Below are 20,783 nucleotides of genomic sequence, written 5' to 3'. Positions count from 1 at the left end.
GCAACCCTTCCTAATCATCTCTCCCATTCTCAATCTCCATCCTGAATCAAGCACACTCCTCCACCCCACATACCAGCCCACTTGACGGTGCCACTGGTTGTTGTTGTCTTTTAAATGCCCTGTCCCCACTTCCTCATGGTTCTGTTTTTTTTCCTCTTCCTTCTTAGCACCTTATTAGCACCTCATTGTTTATTTTTTTTTTCCTTTGGAAAGGAAAGTACCATTGCCTGATAGCTTCAATAAACATTTTTTATTGTCCCCTGCACTGTTCTGCAAAAAGAAGCTTTGTTCCCAAGCTGTCAAAACGCCTTTCTCTTCTTCCCCGAAGCAGAACAGCTCCGGGTCTTTCTCTTTCATGCCTTGCCTGGCAGAGCTTCCTGGGGGGTGGGGCGGGGGTACGTCTCTCCTCTCTGGAGAGGGCTCTAGTCTAGTGGCAGGTGCCGCCTGCTGCTCTCAGCTTTCTCCATCAGGCAGGACTTTCTCCAGCTGTTGCTCTTGCTGCTGCTTCTGCCCAGACCCTGAGATTCTTTCACGTCACCCCAGACCATGCCAGTCACTGCGGAGAGCGTAGGTATGCACATGGCTCTGAGGGGGCACTGCACCAGCTCCCAAGGGTCCCAGCCAAACGCAGTTCAGAGACAGGAACAGCAGACAGCTTGGAACGGGGGCACCTGGGAAAGGCAATGCTTTCTCCCTCTTTTTATCCTTTGTGCATACCTTCCAAGAGTGGGATTAGAAAACCTGAACCAGTAGGCGGGAGCTGGGAATTTTCCTGTGACCTGGAGAGGGCAAAAGCAGGAGCTGTAACCTCACCTTTGCCTCCAGATGGCATTGTTGCCACATCATCGTTTCCTGGTAAGCCGGTCCTTATCCCATTGTTAAAGGTGTGTCCATCTGCCGGCTGGAGTTGCCAATTGAGTCCGAGCAGATGCATTGCTGCAGGAGAGACAAAGTAATGATAATATGAATAGATAATTCAGCAATGCAAATGTCAAGGGGGAGGGCCAGGTGCCTCTTCCAAGCCACTGCCTTTTAAGGAAGCTGCAGTTCAAAAATGGCTTGCCCCAGGCTGCAGGGATTAGCTAAATACAGAAAGCAAGCAGATCTAGGTAGCTGGGCCTCCTCTCCCAGTGCTGCTGTTCAGCGCCTCTTGGTGGGTACAGGATCCCTGGTGGTGGGCAGAGACGGGAGGAGAAAACAACCTAAACCTTCCCAATGTTGCCACCACGAAGAAGAAAATGCAATTACTGGGAAGGGTGCTTTCCATCATGCCCAGCCTTTCCCAGCTCTGGACACAGCTATTTATAGACTGGTGGTTCAGGGACACTGACAAGGATAGTTTTCTCCAAACTGCTCAAAATGTAAATCCGTTGCAAATTGAGGCTATTCAGAGAGGACCACCCTGCTGGTCTGGTTCAGGCGAGACTACACCTGCACTGAAATACCAGTGCAGCCCCCGTATCTGCAATTGTGTTGGCCCGTGGTAAACTCTACCTCCCTATTTCAGATCTGAAAGTTGTTTTTCCGTTCCAGCCCTCTCTCTGATAAGCGGATACCTTTCAGCCTATGGTGGAAAAAGCATGGCGGTAGCAGTGGAATGGAGCCCCTTTCTGGAACTGGTACAGTGATGACTCCTTCTCTCTTCCCCTCTCCCACCCCCTCTCCACCCATCCCCACCCTTCCCCACAGTGCCAAATGAGACAAAGTTTTGAAGCACTGTCCCCTCTCAGCTAAGCAAACAAGCATGCCTGCCTGCCAAAGTCTTGCTTTACTTCCTTGCACGCCTCACACCTCCAGACACAAACGTCCGGTCCTTCCTGGGACTCTGTCGGTGACAGCTCCCCACATCCCAATTAGTTGAGCAAACTCAATATCCCCCTATGTCTGGTGACTCTTAGTGAGTTGTTTTTTGCAGTGTGGACTGAAAGGCAAATCCCACCCATCTGCATTCTCTCAAAGCCCATATCTAAGAAAGGCTTCATTTGTGAAAAAAGAAGGCGTTCCTTCCCTTGCATATTTCTCATCCAGACAATACCCATCCTGTGGCTGTCTGGCATTTCAACCGGACACAGGTTGATGTGGTTGCTACGTTTGTTTCCAGCGCTGCAGGAGGGTAGGGGCTGTTGACAGGGAAAGGTTCTGAGTATGATGTGGGGATGGGAGAAACAATTAACCACAGGAAACGCAATTAACAATGCTTAGGAAATGGTTCACCCAGCAATTAATTCTGTGTGCTTACCGCCACTTAAAGTCAGGCTGCGTTCTATTAAGGTTAAAAACCTATCTGCAGACCTTACAGCTTGGATTGATGGCCGCTGATGAAAGTGGCAAGGGGTCCTCTGGGTGTACTTTTTCCTCACACACGTCCCCACCTTGGAACCGGGTTTTCTTTCTCTGCATTACTCTGAAGCGCAAGGCCCATTGCTGCAACTCTTGGAGCTGATACATGCTAATAGGAATAAGTGACATTTACCATACACTTTCCATCAAGGTAACACCTAATTTTCTCCTGCAGTTTATCTGTTCTATGTAGGTCACTTACTTGAAGAGATGGGATTCTACTGCCTCAAATAATGACATATTTTCACTGTACAGAGGTCAGGAAATGAGAACTAATCGTGGCAGCTTCAAGAGTACGATAGTTTCTGATTTGTAATTACCAGGTGAGGGGAGCCAAGGAATTAGCTATTTTTAAATGATTTTTTTTTTTTTTAAGTTACTACTGGGTTATCGGGGCTTGCCTGAAGCCAGCTCTCAGCTGCAGTTCTTTCCAAGAGGGTCTCTGTGGGTTAAAAGAGACACAAACAGACATTGCAGGTACAGCTCAGGCCCAGGCGTAACAAAGCTTCGATCTCCACATCTAGAGAAGGAAGGGGTGGGTCCACCCGGCTACGATGATAACCTCTGAAGGGCCCCATCCATATGAAAACTCCCGTCAAAACTGCTCCCCTCTCCTAGTGCTCAATCTTATTGTTCCAAGGTATAGAACATTCATTCAGCCCTGGGAGAGCAGCAAGCAAGCAACATCCCAATCTTACTGCACGTACAGAGGGCACCCTCGAAACTGCGGCCTCTGTTGGCAAAGATGCCTGCACCCCTCGCTTTTTGTCTTGGGTTCCATAGCATCTTTTTATTTTAAAAAATATTCTGAAAACCAGAAATCCACAGATGGAGTGAGAAGGGTTCGGGTTAGAGCATCCAAGGAACTTCGCAGACAATTCCCAGAAGCGAAAAGAAAAATAAGAAAGTGAGATGGGGATGGGGAAGGGGGACAAGCCCAATCTGCATTCGGTGCGTCAACTCTGCCCCCTCAGCAGAAGCGCCGCGCTGCAAGTTGCAAAATGAAACTCAAGTTTGGGCATATTTTCTGTTGGTGAATTGAACGTTAAGTAAATAAGTGAGAACTATATTGGGGGTATAACCACCTTCTCTCTTTTTTTTGTGGGGGGGGGGCAGTGGTAGGGAGTCTGAAATAGGCTTTTGTTTGCACTTTTTTTTCTTGGTCAGCTATTCCTTCTCTCTTACTTGAGTAGAAAAATGAGAATAGCTTTCTGGCCTGTGGGGATGGACTAAAGTGTCCTTAGGAGAAAGACCCAGGGGAGCTGTGAAGTAAATGAGTTTCCTGACTAATGAGAACTCTTTTTTATTCTTCTGATTTGCTTGATGGAGGGGGCTGAGAAATCAGTCTTTCATTCAATCCCTCCCTGTACCTTTTGTAAAGGTTTCCCGTTACAGGTAGGATAAGGGCTGCTTAGGGCCACAGGGAGGTAAGCATCTGACACCCCCTGAAGATTTAGCAGAAAGTCTTGAATGCAGAAAGCGCTCCACAAGTGTTTGTGAGAATTGGTAATGACACACGGGAGTAGATTTCAGGGCTTGGGTTGTAGGACATAATACTCTTATAAATAAAAAATATAGGAAGTTCCCATGTGGTGCAGCGGGTTAAGGATCTGGTGCTGCTGCAGCTGTGGTGCAGGTTGCAGCTGTGGTGAGGATTTGACCTCTGGCCCGGGAACTTCCATCTACCTTGGGTACAGCCAAATCAATCAATCAATCAAAACAAAAAATACATAATACAGAAGTGTAAAGGATGGAATGAAACTGGGCTGGCAACAATATGGACAGGTCTACAAAGGGAAGCTATTTGATGATCAGGATATTATACTTGCTGCCAGTCCTTGACCCCTCTATGGCCTGCACTGGACATTTGCAGACATTCTAGACATACTATCTTAAGGCTCACAGCTTACACTGGAGATGAGTGCTGTCATCATGCCCATTGCACAGATGAGGAAGCTGTTGGGTGTGAAGTTGGGTCACAGGAGAATTTTGGAATCTGAGGAGGATTATAGTGGGAAGTGGTTTGCTTCATATTTCACAGTTACAAATTCTGGTTTGTAATATGATCTTGGCAAACCTGGCCTCATTCTTGCAACTCACCATAATCTCCGGGTGGTTGATGAATGACCACTTTCTGTAATCAGTACCCCTTTCCTGAGGAGGGTCACAGTTCCTCACCTTGTTGAATGCACCACACAGACTGCATGCATTTTTCCCTCTGCCATACGGTCAGCCTGCGTCTGGAGTGAAGACAGCATGGCCCAGAGCCATGGCCCATCGGTGACAAATACAGAACGAGTAGAGAAAGGAGCTGTTACTGTTGTAAGCCACTGAGAGTCTGGAGATCTTTGTTACAGCAGCATGCTAGAGCTGCTCCTGACTGATACATTCAAGTATATGCTCAAGTGAGAAAATCCATGTTTATACACTAGGTGTCTGTGCATTCATTAAAGTTATTTACTTATAGGGTCAGAATCTTTTCTAAAACCCAGCCAGGAAGAGTTTTAGTACATATTTAGGGCCACTATATTTTTCTCCATGAACAAGAACATATAGCTCTTTAAATGTTATCTCCGATTATTTAAACATGTATCTAATTGTGATCTGCTCTCAGAATCAGTCTTAAATAGCTGAGATGCCTTAGAGCAGCCAGAGTTACTGCTTCTTCATCTCAAGATTTTGGGTGAACACTGGCCTCATCAATTTTTCCCCAAGGACATCAGGATGCAGTGGGTGGTCCCCTCTCCCAAGTCCCACAAGTGTTCCGGTAGCTCATCCCCAAAGGTCCTGTTCACACCATGTGAGGGTCAGAAGTGAAATGAGTTTGGGAGACCCTTTCCCTAATGTCACTCACCCACTACCGACAGTGAAAATGTACCATTTATCATGATGTTACAGACTCTGCTCCAGAGAGACCTTTGGCTGGAACAATGGGGCTCCAGGGTCAGAAGGGACGGAACGGGGAGAGGCTCCAAGTACAAGTTCACATGGTGCAGGTAGCAGCTGGGAAACCAGCCACCAAAAACACAAAAATACACAGGAGTTCCTATTGTGGCTTAGCGGTAACGAACCTGACTGGTATCCATGAGGACACAGGTTGATCCCCGGCCCCACTCAGTGGCTTAAGAATCTGGGGCTGCCATGAGCTGTGGTGTAGGCACAGAAGTGGCTCAGGTTGGCAGCTACAGCTCTGATTTGACCCCTAGCTGTGGCACAGGTTGGCAGCTACAGCTCTGATTTGACCCCGAGCCTGGGAACTTCCCTATGCTGCAGGTAGGGCCCTAAAACAAAACAAAACAAAACAAAACAAAACAAAACAAAATAAAAACACAATAGACAGCCACACTCAGGTAATATCCCTCTGGCTAACTGAAGGAAATGTTCATTGAGTGCTAAGAATGAATCAAGGACAGACCACAGATCCCAGACTTCAGCAGAATAATAAGTAGACCTACCTGGACTTAGGGTGATAGTTTCTTTTCTTCTTCTTCTTCTTTTTTTTTTTTTTTTTATAGGCCACACCTGTGGCATATAGAAGTTCCCAGGCTAGGGATAAATCGGAGCTGTAGCCACTGGCCTACCCCAGAGACACAGCAACACGGGATCCAAGCCACATCTGTGACCTACACCACAGCTCAATGTAATGCCAGATCCTTAACCTATTGATTGAAGCCAGGGATCGAACCTGCATCCTCATGGATCTAGTCAGGCTTATTTCCCCTATGCCACAACTGGAACTTCCAGGATGAGAGTTTCTTACTGAAGCTGGCTGTTTTTGTGCCAGATGGGCTCTGATAGAAACACTCAGGGGGAACCAAAGCAAGGAAAGAGAGAGGGGTTGGTTGCAGGTAACAGAATTCCCCAGCAATCATCAGGACAGGAGCTTGTAGCCCTTGAAAAGTGGCAGCTTGGAACAGGGATTGTCTGAAATAGTAATTAGGGTATATGTGGGCCCTGCTGGGTGCCACTTAGAACCTTCCATGTTCGCCGGCTGGCAGAGGATCAACTTGACAAGAGGGCCAATCAATATGTCAGCATTGCTTCCCAGAGAGCTGCTCAGCCCCTGCTTGTCAAAGAGGGCAAACATGGGGGCCACTGGTGTTCTGTGTTTGCTGAGCAGGCCCCCAGCAACAGGGGTATCTTTAAAGATCAGGCTTGTCGATATATAACCGGAGGGAGAGACTGGGCTTTCCCTTTGAAAATGGAAAACTTCAGGCCAAGCAGAGCTTAGGGAGTGGAGGAGGGAGTCAAGCCTGCCGGGTCTTGTGGCTCAACCTGCGATCAGATTCACAAGGGCCTTAGAGATGATGGCAAAGCTCCTTCAGAGACCAGGCAGGATGATGGGAAGGGTCAGGGCTTGCTCTCCCCATCCTTGTCTCAATTACCAATGCCAGAGGTCTTGTGGGAACTGTAGCCAATTCTGAAAGGGCCCGTGCCCAGAGGAGAGAAACAGCCACAGGGGAATAATGAGAGCTCACATGCACCGGTGCCAACCCTGAACTTGCACAGGCAATCTGCAAAGGCACTCTTGCAAGCAGTAGTGAAAATTAATGCATGCAAAAGAGCCTATTCTGTGATGGGGTTGATGGCATTCATTGTGTCACTGTGCTAGGCATTGGGCTGATTACATTATTTGCATCATTTATTTATCATTCATCATTCAGCAGATATTCACTGAGTGCCTACAGTGTGTTCGGCGTGTCTTAGACACCACGAATAAAGCCGTTAATAAGACAAGCTCTGTGCTCTCATGGATCTTCCGTTCTAGTGGTAAACACAGAAACTGAACCTGTAAGTGAAAAGTAGACCACAGGGCTAGGAATGCTAGGGTGTGGAGGCTGAGGAATTGCAAGTATTTTTGTTTAATGCAAACTGATCAAAGACGATGCCTATGACAGGTAACATTTGAGCAAAAGCCTGAAGAAAGTAAGGAAGAAATTCGTGCTGACATCTGGAGAAGAACATTCCAGGTTTGAGTGAAGGAGAGTGTGGGGTGCTGGGGAAGGCCTCTAGTGGGGAGTAGGTGCCCTTCAGGGATCCTGCCTTGTATTTGGGTGAGATGAGATCACAATGGGGGATTCTAAAGAGGATAAAAACGCCTTTATTTTCATTCTCACCTGGTGTGATGGTAATATATACATTGTCTAGATAAGGAAACTGAGGCCTATGGAGGTTAAATGACTTGTCCAAGATCACACAGCCAGTACCCAGAAAATCTGGGATTCAGACGTAGACCTGTGTACCTGCAGAATCAACCACCATGTTCTTGCAGGAGTGGCTCACCCCAAGTCCTCACTGGTGGCCACCAGGCCCTGCCAGTTCTTTTTCTTTTTTTTCTTAAGTTGTGCATTTAAAAAAAAAAATAAAGTATTACATTTAAGATGGATAAGCAATGAGGTTCTACTGTGCAGCACAGGAGAGCTTCCCGTGTGGCTCGCAGCATAACTACTGTACAGCACAGGGAGCTATATCCAATATCCTGCCAGTTCTTTAAATGAACCACGACTTAGCCAAGGCTGAACAAGGTGGGTGGGCTACAGAACCGCTTCCTAAGTATTGTCAAGACTCAGGAACAGACGTGCCTCCCTTTGTAAGCAGTCATTAGTCCTCTATAAATATAACAACCAGTTTGCTATTTAACTTAAAGGAATCACCATTGTCAATAGAGAAAAAAAAAAAAATCTGGCAACTTCAATTTACAGTCCAGCTGGCTAACAATCAATATGTTTGGTGACTTTCTCTCTGGCAAGTTTGCTTCTCATCCATCAGGGATGCAGCTGAGTACAGTGATCTTCCTTAAAGGGGCAGGGGCGGGCGGAGGGAGGGGACTGTAAGGTATTAATAGCATCCTTTTTAGGAAGGCTGTCAGTGCCAAAATGACCTTCTGCCCAAAAGAGGAGATGCAAACAAAACCATGAGGGATAACATTCTCGGAAATGCCTTAAGTCTTCAAGGAATTTTAAAAATTTAAATCTTAAAGGAGTTAAAAAAAATCCCTTTCCAACTGCCTTGGTGAAGTGATTTCTTTTATTTTCACCCCACTGTATTGCAGTACACTGAATGGAATGAATTTTCAAAGCACTGCAGGGAAGTTACGCCCACAAATCCCTTTACTAGTAATGGGATTTGAGTACCTATCTCCCAAGGATGCTATGAGAACTTACTCGCCTGCATCCAACTTCTGGCCTGCAGCTTCCAAAATAGTTATAAAGCCTATGGACCAAAATTATGATGAGGATGAGTTGTAGATGAGACACTAGAGTCCTGGCCAGGACCATGGGGAATTAGAAGGGCCTGGGAGAAATGCACCCATATTTACCCCCCTACCTGCACTCTCACATCTTCCAGCCATGGTGCTAAAACAGTCCTCAGCATGAATTTTGTCTGAGCCTTTCTAATTCTAGTCTCTCACAAAAGCAGGGAGGCTTTCTGGCCCCTCCTACATGTCTGCCATGAGGACAAGGTGACAGGTGCATGAGGCAGTTCTGTCACCTTGTCAGAGAGCACTGTGTTCTCAAGACATGGAGAATCCACATGGAGGGCCAGCACATTAATCTATTCTCGTGACAGGCTCAGGATGGGACAGCGAGTGGGAAGTGGTATGAGATTAATCAATTCCTGTGTTTGGAGGAAACAAATGGGGCTCCTTGCTGCTTCAGGGTGAATGGGGCCCCCAAGCTGGTGTCATCCCCTTGCACCTGCTGTTGTGGCGGGTGCACTGCAGGTGGCAACTGTTGACACTGTGGGTGTGTAGCGTCTGATGTGCTCAGGTGACCTCTAACAAGGCCCCCTGGCTCCCAGCATCACCAGGCAGATCGATACGCGAGACAGACAAACACGCTCACAGACATTTTCTGTTTCTGGTGCAGAGTCTCCAGGAATGCACACTGGAGGATGGGCAATGCTGGCCAGGCATTCCATTGTCCACTGAGCCAGCTCATCCTCGGGCCGATAAATACACACCTGGAGCCATTCATCGCACAGAGCATCATTTCCCACCCCAGACTACTCTGTTCCTGCTGCTATTTTTCCCAGGAAAGAACTAAAATAAAAGCCTTTCTTTCTCCAAGAAAGGACCCATGTGATCAAAATACCTTTAGAGAATGATAATATCGGCAGGTTTCATTCTGCAAATAAATCATGGTCTTGGATTTTAAGAGCTTTTGTGATAGCAAAATACATTCCCACAATCTATACACACACTCCTAAATGCATCTTTCTTCCCCCACTCCCCCGAAGCTTGTCATTCAGTGTTGACAACCCAAACAATATTTGTCTTTCTTTAAAGAACAGCAACCAGCAGTCCTGTTAAAGAGGGGGCTGGTCCACAAGACCACCAACTACAGAGGGAAGGCGACACAGGCTGTGCGCGGCATGTGGCCACCGAAATCCTAGGAAGCAGACATTATGAATGTTTTAGAGGATAAGATGTCATATCGATCGGTAGATGTGCAGTGTGTACTGGAACAAAGAGGGAGAACTCTCTAGTGAAAAACAGCCTTTTGCAAGAGGGAGCCGGAAGGGGGGTTGTCCACTAGGTGGCAATTAGGGCACCAGCCATACTCCATTCCCTCAGCTGCAGCAAATGAGGGGAGGAGGGTCTGAACTCACTCCCCTTCCTGAGTCCTGGGCAGCCCCTGGCAAACAGCTCCCAGTGAGCCTTATGACAGAACCCCAGAGGCCACAGCCAGGCAGCCTGGCTCTGGCATCCAAGCTGGGGGGGGGGAAGGGACTTTAGGGATAGGGTAAAGGAGGAGCTATCTCCCTGTTCTGGGTCCCTATCAGGGTTCATATCCCACACTCCTACTCAGAAGCTGATGACCTTGTGGCAATGAATCCACCTCTCTGAGCTTTGCCTTCCTTAGCTACAATAAAAGCTAACATTTTTATAAAGTACTGACTCAGTGGCCAACTCTCTACCGAACACTCATTGTACATTACTTTATTTACTCTTTAAAATAAACCCAAAGGTGGGTACTGTTATCATTCCCATTGTATAGATGAAAAAAATTGAGGCAGAGAGGTTGTTGAGAATTTTGCCCAAACTGACAGGGCTTGTAGCTGGGGTAGTGGGTTGTGGAATCAAGCACACACTCTCAGCCATTTATCTCTATGGGAGAGTGGTGATCAAACCAACCTTGTAGGGTGTTGTCAGTATAAAGCAGGAACTTGGGAATATCAAAAATACAGGAGGCACTCAAAAAAGTGTCTCCCTCCCTGCTGGGTCTTGGTCATTTTGTTGTTACAACAATGGTAATCATGACTAACTTTCATTAAGCCCTTACTGTGTTCCAGGCATCGATTTTATGGAGGGTGTATAATATCCTCCCATTTTGCAGATGAGGAAATTTGGGCTCAGGAGCTAAAGTAACACAGAGTTGGTCCATGGGAGAAGAGTGATTTGAACTTGAGCTCCATGACATCTATACACCTATGACCTTGAGTACTGCACCACCCAGCTCACAGCAGGACAACTGTCAGCTCAACCTCAATACAATGAAATGGGGGATGTATAGTCATCTAGATATTCTTTGCCCATTAGCCCCTATGAGAGACACCTTTGTGGTTTCCTTTTCTGTACCACATTAGAATGGCAGAGCCACAAACAAGATGGGCTCAAAGGTCATCTGCTCCAGATCTTTGCTGGTTCTCATGACACCAGCTTCCTTACTTTCTTCAGGCTTTTGGCGCATCCTCTTGACTCTTTGTCTGGTACCCTCTCTACTGTCTCTGCCTTCTCCTTAAAGACAGAAAAGCCTATGGGCAAATGCAATGCCTTAAATAAGAGACAATGAAGGCACTGCAGAAAAATCTTCTCTCACTTGTCTAAGATTTTTATGACTATTATTTCCAAAGTAGGGCATGGACAAAAATAACCTATTAATAAATTAGTCAACAAAAGGGGCATAATAGTTCTTTCTGATCCTAAATTCATTAGATCAGGGTTTCTGTGACAGATTACTTCCATTGCAGAAGTTCATTCACACCTAGAATCTAAAATCTCCATTTTACCTGATCTGAGGATGCTGTGGTCAATACAGATATGTTCCTTCCTGCATGTGAACTTGGTAATTTTTCAGGAGTGAGAAATTAGTTGGAGAAATAAGGATGTTGAACAAATCCTGTATGTAATTCTCATTTCAATTTGGTCATTTGTTCAGCAAAGCCAAATTAGGCACATGGGGAGGCTGCCAGTGTTCTTTTCAATTTTTAATTTTTGACATGGTTCGCGCAAGGATTTTTTTTTTTTAACTCAGGAATAAAAAATCTCATATGAGCAAATTGGGCTTGATCTTTCTCTTAAAAGGTTTTTAGTTAAGTGGATTTCATATATGCCTAACCTGAAACATTTTCAACTCGATTCATATGGAAAGAAACATCATGTTAAAAAAATTAGTTCTCTCTCCCATGGCCTGATCATAGCATGGGAAATGACATCCCAGAAATACGGTACTCTTGGCTCTCTACTAGGCTGAATATCAACACGGTCAACTTTTTTACTGGGAGAAATTCTCGATAATCTGGCAAAAAAAAAAAAAAAAAAAGAGAATACTTTCTTTTTGGAATGTGAACCACCTGTAGCCATCAGAAAAGAACTGTATTTTTATCTGCAATTAGATAAGTGACAAAATTTGCTTATTTTGAGTTTTTGACAATTAGAGCTAATTTCAGTGGTTTTATGTGACACTCAATTCCCACTGAAGGTACACATTTCTCTCAACAGGTAGCAGCATTGTAACTGCTGTGGCATTTTTGGCTGATATAAAGCATTGCAATGACATCAGAAAGACATTCAACATGGTTCGTAATCAACCTCTGTCCTCCCTTCGGTTGGTGCTCCTCCCCCCACCCCCCGCCCCAGGATGTGATGAAAGATCCCAATCCAGGTGTAACTCAGTTCACCTCCACGTGGGGAGTGGTGTCTCCTCTAATCCCAGCCCAGGAGATGTTCCCTGATTTGCATGTTTGGACCTCAGGAAGGGTGAACACATTTAAAAAGTTCACCCACCTGTTTCCATTACTTGGGTCTCATAGGATGAAATTTCTAAAATGTTATATACCTGTTTAATCTGATTTCGTTTAATCTTTCATTTTTCTTTTCTTTTTAGGACCACACTTGTGGCATATAAAAGTTCCCAGGCTAGTGGTTGAATCAGAATTGCAGCTGTTGGCCTACACCACAGCCACAGCAATGCTGGATCCAAGCTGTATCTGCAACCTACACCGCAACTTGAGGCAATGCCGGATCCTTAACCCACTGAGCAAGGCCAGGGATTGAACCAGCATTCTCATGGATACTAGTCAGATTCTTAACCTGCTGAGCCACAGTGGGCACTTCTAATTTTTAATTTAATGTAGGACACGCCTGTGGGAGATACGTTATTATCCCTATTGTACAAATGAAGAGGAGACATTGTCATTATACTACATGCCCAAGGTTAAGGGTGGCCAGATTTTTTTTTTTTAAATGTAAAATCCGACAACTCTATCAAGTTTCCCACTAAATCTCAGAGATAGCTCTGTCCTTCTGCAGCCCCAGGAACAGTCCCCTGTCTGGTGCCCTCAGATCCTCTAAGCTTCGCTCCAGATGGGTCAGAAAGAATCGTCCAAGTAACCAGAGTCAGGTCTCTCCTCTGAACTTTTAGAGTTCTCTAATATAAATGTCATTTGCATTCTGCTTCTGGTCCAAGAGAAATATAACCCGAGCCACGTATGTAAGTTAAAATGTTCTAGTAACCACATTAAATAGGTCAAAATAAATTTAGTAATATGCCGTCAACCCACTCTATCCAGAATATTATCACTTCAATAGGTAATCAATATAAAAATTATTTTTTGCTATGTCTTCCAAATCTGGCTTGTATTTTAAACCTAGAGCATATCTCAATTCAGATGCTAAATTCTGAATAGTTAAAGTGAAATGTGGGCCTGCCCCAACAATGAAAGTCTGTTAAACAGAAACATTTGCTATTCCTTCAGTGTTTAAGTTTAAATTAAGTACAGTGAAATACAGTGAAAACTCAGGTTCACATGTGGCTATTGGACAGAGCAGTTCGAGACCACGGTGGCTTTAATGGGGTTATTTTAGGCCAATTCCCTCTTCTCTGCTTCCAGAACATTTTGTACCCACACTTCTCACAGCGTCTATGGTTTTACATGGCAATAACTTATTTGCTGGTCCTCCTACCTCCCCCTGATTGCCCCCTCAAATGTTGAGCAAAGAGCACCTTGAGGGGGGAGAGTGAGTCTTTATACACCTTCTGTTCAATTCGCCCCCACAATCCGGTTGACAACCCACTAGTGTCCAAAAAGTATTTATTGAATAAGAGAATGGTTTGACATCCTGTGTTTAAACAATGCACTTAATTGAGGTCTTACAGTGTAGCTCTTACAGAATAATAATGGCAATAGCAATAATAAGTATCGAGTGGATCCTGATTTGGTACCAGCCTCTCAATTACCACCTTCTTTTAAGGTGTTTCTCATGTGAACACACAGCTCCCCATCAAAGTCATGTTTGAGGCAGCGACTATGGTTTCCACTTTACAGATGAGAAAACTGAGGCTTATGGAGATTCTGTAACTCGCCCACTCTCACAGAGCTATTAAGGGCCAGAGCCGGAAATGTGCAGATGTGTCTCAACCCTGCTGCCGATGTTTCCCTAACCTCAGTCCTCATGGACCATGTTCATGATTTTTCCTCCACTCGTGTTATTATTTCCTTACTACGTTTTAAAATCACCCCTCCCCTTTAAAGACTTTCATCCATTTAGCCTCATCCCCAAATAATATCTGTAAAATAAAAAGCTTGATGTATTAGTTATAAGCCTTTGTGATACATGAAAATAAACCCAGAGCTACTCAGAAACCTGCCCACATGGCTCCACTGTGAGGGCTACCCTTGGTCTGCCTCCTACACTTGGGGAAACATTTCCCCCTGCTAGACGGCTTCTAACTTCGAACATTTGTCTTTTTGTTCCCAAAGACCCACTGTGATTTCTGTGTTTTTCCCTCACCTCGACAGTGGACTAAGAAAGAAAAAACACCAGCAGTAGAAGAACGGGCTTGAAGGCAGGCTGACCGTGCCTGTCTTTTCTCATTATTTCTAGCGGGATAGCAGCAAAACATGAACAAACTGCAAGACCTGACCTCCCACTCCCTCCTCCTTGAGGGTTTTTCTCTACTTCTTCAGGGCCAGAGGAGTAGGACTGCTTCAGGAAGGCTGCATCCATGGGGTCAGTCCTGGCCACTGCAAGCCTCCCACCTCATGCCAGGATGATGTCAAGAGAGTCTAGAATCTGCTGGAACCCAAGAGTGCTGATTCACACCACCTGCTTCTGCCCAGGCACACATCCACAGCCCAGACCACCACAAATGTGCTCCTGGGCCTCCTAGTTTTTTGCTTAATTCAGAAATTCACCAGCAATCAGGGCACACCTCCTGTATCCCAGATACTGCAAACCTTCAATGCAATTTTCAACAAGAATAATAGTCAACACTAAGAGAGCAGTGACTGTGTGCTAGACAGTGTTCTAAGAACTTTTAAATATTTAGATGTGAAATGTTTTGTAGATCGAATATGTTAGAATATCAGTAATAGTCTGTGGTTCAACTTAAATATATTAATCACTTAATACAACAGCTCCAGAGACAGATAATACGATTATAAAACCCACTTATAGCTGAAGAAACTCTAGGGGAGAAAGATAGTTAGCTGGTCATTCCCCAACTAGTAATTGAGCTGGGCTTTGAACTTAGGGACTTTGGCTCAGAACAAGTAACTGTAATGCATTCTGCTTCTTACAAAAATGCCAAACAAAAGAAAAGAAAAAAAAAAAAAGGGAATTCCTGTCATGGCTCTGTGGTAACGAACCCCACTAGTATCCACAAGGATGCATTGCTCAGTGGGTTTGGGACCCGGCATTGCTGTGAACTGTGGTATAGGTTGCAGATGTGGCTTGGATCCTGTGTTGCTGTGGCTGTGGAGTAGGCCAGTAGCTGCAGCTCTGATTCGACCCCTAGCCTGGGAGCTTCCATGTGCCATGGGTTTGGTCCTAAAAAGAAAAAAAAAATTAAAAAAAAGGGGGGGGGAGAAAAGAATGCTGCCTTTTGCCTAAAGGCTAGATTCTACCCTTCAGGAGCACTGTGGATAAAACATATTTTTGTGGAGACAGTAGAACATGGTGTTTGAATAACTCTGGAGCCAGGAAGACTTGGCTTTAAATCCAGGTCCCCTGGGCCCTTAGTATCTGAGACACTTTGGGAGAGTTTTGTTTTTTTACTTCTCGGACCCTCAGTTTCCTCACCTATAAAATGGGAGCATAAAACTTCCTACCTGCCAGGGCAGATTGCCACATTAAATGAAATAAAGCAAGCAAAGCACTGAGCTCGGCTTGACACAGAGTCACAGTCTCAAATAAGCTATTGTGCTGACCGGCCAGAAATAACTTTGTCTGGAGACAAGTATTTTTCAGATTCCAAATAGTGAGATCGCAAGCAAACAGTCCTTGCTCAACTGGAGATGGCCCGTCTTCTGAAGTAACAGCTCAGAATCTGACATGGGAAAATACTTAGGGATCATCGCCTCTGGACTCGTTTTCCAGAAGAGGTGACAGAGTCCAACCCAGAAGCATCACATACCTTGCTGGAGGGGCCATGCACTGTTCTTGAGAAGCACAGATCCCTGATCTCAGTTGCCTCTACCTTAGTGCACCGACTCTGAAGCCATCCTTTGGGAGAGATGCCTTCAAGAGGAGTGTCAGATCGGCTGACCTGACCCATGGATGTCATGTATGTATGGTACCCCTGGCAGCACTAAGCAGTGGTCGGGAGGCGCAGCCGGCTGGGAAGGGAGGTGGGTGAGGGGATTCTAAATGACTTCCATCAACCTTCTCCAAAGCTACAGCAAACACACGATCCAAGTAAAACCACCTTGTTTCCTATGCAAGCATAGCTTCAAGACAAGCCCTCCCACCTCCCTCTTTCCACCCAGAGTTCCACCTTGAAGCCCCTTCCTAGGTTCATATTTGGAAGATATCTTTGCCTCAAAAATATATTCAATAGCAATATTTTCTGCGTTTAACCTGAGAGCTACAAACTCAGCGCGCTCATGTGATGAGGTGTGTGTAAGTGCTGGAAAGCTCAGTTCATGAGCATTTCCTCCCTGTCGGCTCTGTGCCTGGTGCTGAGTGAGGCTCTGGAGGAGACCAGTGACTGAGGACGTGCTGCCTTCCAAAAGCTGCCTGCCCAGGCCAGTGATTTCAGGCTGTGGCTCCCAGGCCAGCAGAATCAGCATCCTCTGAGAACTTGTTAGAAATGCAAAGGATTGGGCCTCATTCCAGATCTATAAGTCAGAAACGCAGGCAGGGGTGGGGCTCAGGTACCTGTGGATGAACAAACCCTTTATGTGATTCTGACGAAGATTCAAGTTTGAGAGCCCCTGGCACTGTCTGAAGTGAGGCCGACAGCAATTAGTAAAGGAGAATATGAAGGGCGGAAACAAGCTCCTCTTGCCTATTTCTACAAAGGTGGGGTCGCTAGGAGCCCAGACACCTCCCGCCAGGTGTGCTAGGTCTCCGCTCCTGTGGGCAGAATGTCACAAGCAGCTGGGGAGATGCAATACGGAGAAGAGAGTCTCAGGCCAGGATGGAGAGATGGAAGCAATGGCAGACCCAGACCTGAGCCAAAGCAAAAGAGGGAAGTAGGTGAACTTCCTCCCCAGCCTGTCTCCTCCCCTTCCAGCATCTGCTGGACTGGGAGAACCAGTGATCACAGCCTCGCTGCCACCTCCAGACTCAGCTATAGCACTTGTATGAATCCTTCCCCATTACACTGGAACTTTCCTGGACTCCCATCCAACTCTCTCAGAGCTCTGCTTTCCAAACAGCCACTTCCTAGAATTTTTAAAAAGTCTACTGTAACAGAACACATGAATTTTTGCACCGCTCTCCCCACAAAAACTTCACATTTTCTACCATGAAGGGATCTGCAATTCTAGGGGAGATTACTAAATTAAATCAAACATATCAACTCCGAGGGTGGAAATTTTAGCCCTTGGGCTAGTTATGGCTGGGGAGATATTTTTAGAGAGAAGACAGTTCAGGGAGTGGGTTTGAGGTGACATCAAGGGAGGGGTCTCCCCTCTCTGGTCAGCCCCGACCATGGACATGCAAACCAAGGGCAGGTGGTCTTGGGGGATCTGTGCCCTGTTCAGCACAATGACTACATCTCCTCCCCGCACCGGGCACAGAGCTGCCCAAAGCCAGATCATCCACGGGGGTGGTTGTGGCAGAGGCATTCGATTGGAAACATCTGGCTGGAAGCATTCTCGGGGCAAATTCTTTATTTCTTTAGTCCAGGATGCTGAACCCATGAGTTTGAGATGATAGAAACGCATTAGCCTAGGGCTGTGAGGGCTGAGCTTGACCTGGCTTCAGCAGAATAGGGGGATTTGGGGAAGGTGGTTAAGACAGCTCATGAAAGTGGAGGAGTAGCCAGCCTGCAGAATCCTGCCTTTATGCTCTGTCAGTGGGCTTTCTCCACAAAGGGTGGACCACAGCCACAAAGAATTTTGAGACTTGGAGTTCTCTGGTGGCGTCACTGCTATGGCTCTGGTTATTGCTGTGGTATGGGTTTGGTCCCTGGTCAGGGAACTTCTGCACTCTGAGGGTACAGCCAAAAAAAAAAAAAAATGCCAGACTTATATTCCCAACCTGCTGGGCCACCAGAGAAAAGAGCTTCATTTTTTCCAGTTTCACCTTGAAACGCCCTAGACAAGATCTCTGTCACCTGCCCTTCCTTGGGTCTGTTCCTTTGGCCTTGAGGATAAGATAAGGCTGTGCACTTGTCCTGAGGACAAGACAAAAGAGGGGTTGAGTATAGACCTGGCCACCAAGTCAAACTGTCACACTGAGCAACTGAACATAAAGGATGCTAGTGACATTTGAATTTCCCACTCAGTACTGAGGACATACTCTACTAAAAGCATTCTTTATTTATCTGAAACTCAGACTTAACTGGAATTTGACATTGAATCTGGCAACCCTGTCACCAAGGGAACTGGTGTGAGCCAATCAGGCTCCTTGATCTGTGTCCACCACAGCTTGTTGAAACCCCTGAAGAGGTACAGAGTTCTCAGTGGAGCAGAGCACCAATCGTGCCCAGGGGTGCCCAGCTGTGTTGGGATGGCTCTCTGCCCAGATGAGGATCTGTATCAAGCATCTGCATTTTCCACAAAGTGTCAAAACTGCCTGGCTGGCTGGTGTGTCAAGCATATGGACGCCACTTTTTATCAACTATACTGGTTCCCAAGGGGGACCTTAGAGGGTTTCTCAGAAAATTCAACCACAATCCAATTGTGATGGTACTCTTGGCAAAGCTCCCCAGAGACGTGTGATGGTGAGAGAGTCAACATGAGGCTACCTAGCTGGTCCCAGCCTGTCCCCTGGGCTGGGGGATCGGGCCCTCCTTCTAGAAGGCTCACGCAACATCCCGTTAATAAGGTCTGCTCCTCTCTCATCTCAGTGGAAAATCTGGAACCTAGAGATCTCTGCGAGTTCCATTTCTGCCAACAGTGTTGATTCCTGTAAATATTTACCAAGCTCGCTCTGCAGTCAAGGCGTAGCCATTTTTTCTCTTCCTTCTGGAAGGGAGTTTATTACACAAAGTAATAGGTGATGTCTTCTTACTACCGCATAAATCTGCTATAGTACCTGTGTGCTGAACTTCGCAGACAGCGAGAACAAACAGTTGTTACTAAAACATTGCACGCCGAGGAAAACAATAAAACCAGAAACAGAAGCGGAACGACAAGCACAACTTTTACAGAGATTTATTCTCTGTTAGAATATTTAACACAAAACAGAGCAGCCCAAAGCTGAAGTTCAATTATGTTTCCTCATGTAGGAAAACCGAACAGTTCCACTTGATTTTCCTTCAGACAACACTTTCTTGTTCTGGTGATAAGGAGTGACTTTTCAGTACCAAGTATTTAAGAAAGAACTCCAGCTGTGGGGTGAGGTACTGGGCTCGGATTTAGGTTACCCAAAGCCAGTCCAGGGGCAAAGTCAGCCCAGGCAGGATTTCGAGCTGAATAACCTTTTCTGTGTGTTCTCCCATCTGTTCACAGGAGCAATGAAAAATTCTGGGTAAATTAACTGAGAGTGTGAGTGAAGCAAAAAAGCTGGTCTAAGGGTCTCTGGGCAGTGTGTCTGATATCAGGGCAAGACTGTATTTCTTTTGCTGGGAAAGCCCTATACGCTGAGAACAGACTCCTTAATGAAGTGCCAGTGATCTCAGACTTGACCTTCAACATTCTTTCCATGCAGCCCTGTGTTTCATACTGTGGTCAGGAGCCAGGTCTCACTGGGTGGGGGTACTTGGTTCGCCACAGTTTTTCTGGGAAATGTTGAAGCACATTTGCACATGGGACCACTGTGTCCACAGGACGGTCATTTTAATAGGTGGCTTTAGAGGATGAGTTTATTTTTTTATTTATTTTTGTTGTTGTTGTTGTTGTTGTTGCTATTTCTTGGGCCGCTCCCGCGGCATATGGAGGTTCCCAGGCTAGGGGATGAATCGGAGCTGTAGCCACCGGCCTACGCCAGAGCCACAGCAACGCGGAATCCGAGCCGCGTCTGCAACCTACACCACAGCTCACGGCAACACCGGATCATTAACCCACTGAGCAAGGGCAGGGACCGAACCCGCAACCTCATGGTTCCTAGTCGGATTCGTTAACCACTGTGCCACGACGGGAACTCCAGGATGAGTTTATTTTTTCCCATCCCATATTCCTAACGTGATATCCTTATTTCACAGAGAACTTGGAAGAACTTGACTCTGAATGGTTGCTGAGTGATTTGTCTTCACTTGTTCTTTCTGGGTTTGCTGCTGTGTATCTTAGAAGGGCAGGGACTAGGTATGTCTGGTTTACTGTGATATACCTGCAACCCAACACAGTACAAAATGGTCTTTACAGCTGCTTCCTTCACCGAGCACTATGCTAAGGGGGAGTCAAGAACTATCTCATTTAATCTTTCCCAAACCCCTAGGAGACAAGTATGATTATTGTGCCCATTTTATAGGAAGGAAACTTTACAGGGATGTTAAGTACTCTGCCTATGCTTGTGTAGCTAGTAAATTAAAAAAAAAAAAAGCCCTGGGGAGTTCCCTCATGGCTCAGTGGGTTAAGGATCTGGTATCATCACTGCTGGGGTTCTGGTTATAGCTGTGGTGCAGCTTCGATCCCTGGGAACTTTCACCTGCTGTAGGCACAGCCAAAAAACAAACAAACAAACAAACAAACAAACAAACAAAAAAACACCTCTGGGATTTGATGCTGAGCAGTCTGGATTCTGGAAATGGTTCTCTTACTTTGTACCAGAAAATACGTGTTTTATAAATTAATAAATAAATGCATGACTAGGAAGATTAAAGTGTCTT

At 45.9% G+C, this 20,783-nt stretch overlaps 1 protein-coding gene across 1 annotated transcript in view; it reads right to left on the bottom strand.

Moving 5' to 3' along the window:
* Nucleotides 1–20,783, bottom strand: part of LOC125129111 (teneurin-2) — a 527,939-nt gene that overhangs the window by 237,173 nt on the left and 269,983 nt on the right. The window contains exon 5 of the mRNA XM_047783492.1: nt 814–936. Coding sequence (XP_047639448.1) covers nt 814–936 — 123 coding nt within the window. The remainder of the gene's footprint in view (nt 1–813; nt 937–20,783) is intronic.

Source organism: Phacochoerus africanus, chromosome 1 (genome assembly GCF_016906955.1).
Source record: "Phacochoerus africanus isolate WHEZ1 chromosome 1, ROS_Pafr_v1, whole genome shotgun sequence".
Lineage (NCBI taxonomy): Eukaryota > Metazoa > Chordata > Mammalia > Artiodactyla > Suidae > Phacochoerus > Phacochoerus africanus.
This window is presented reverse-complemented; position numbering and strand designations above follow the sequence as displayed.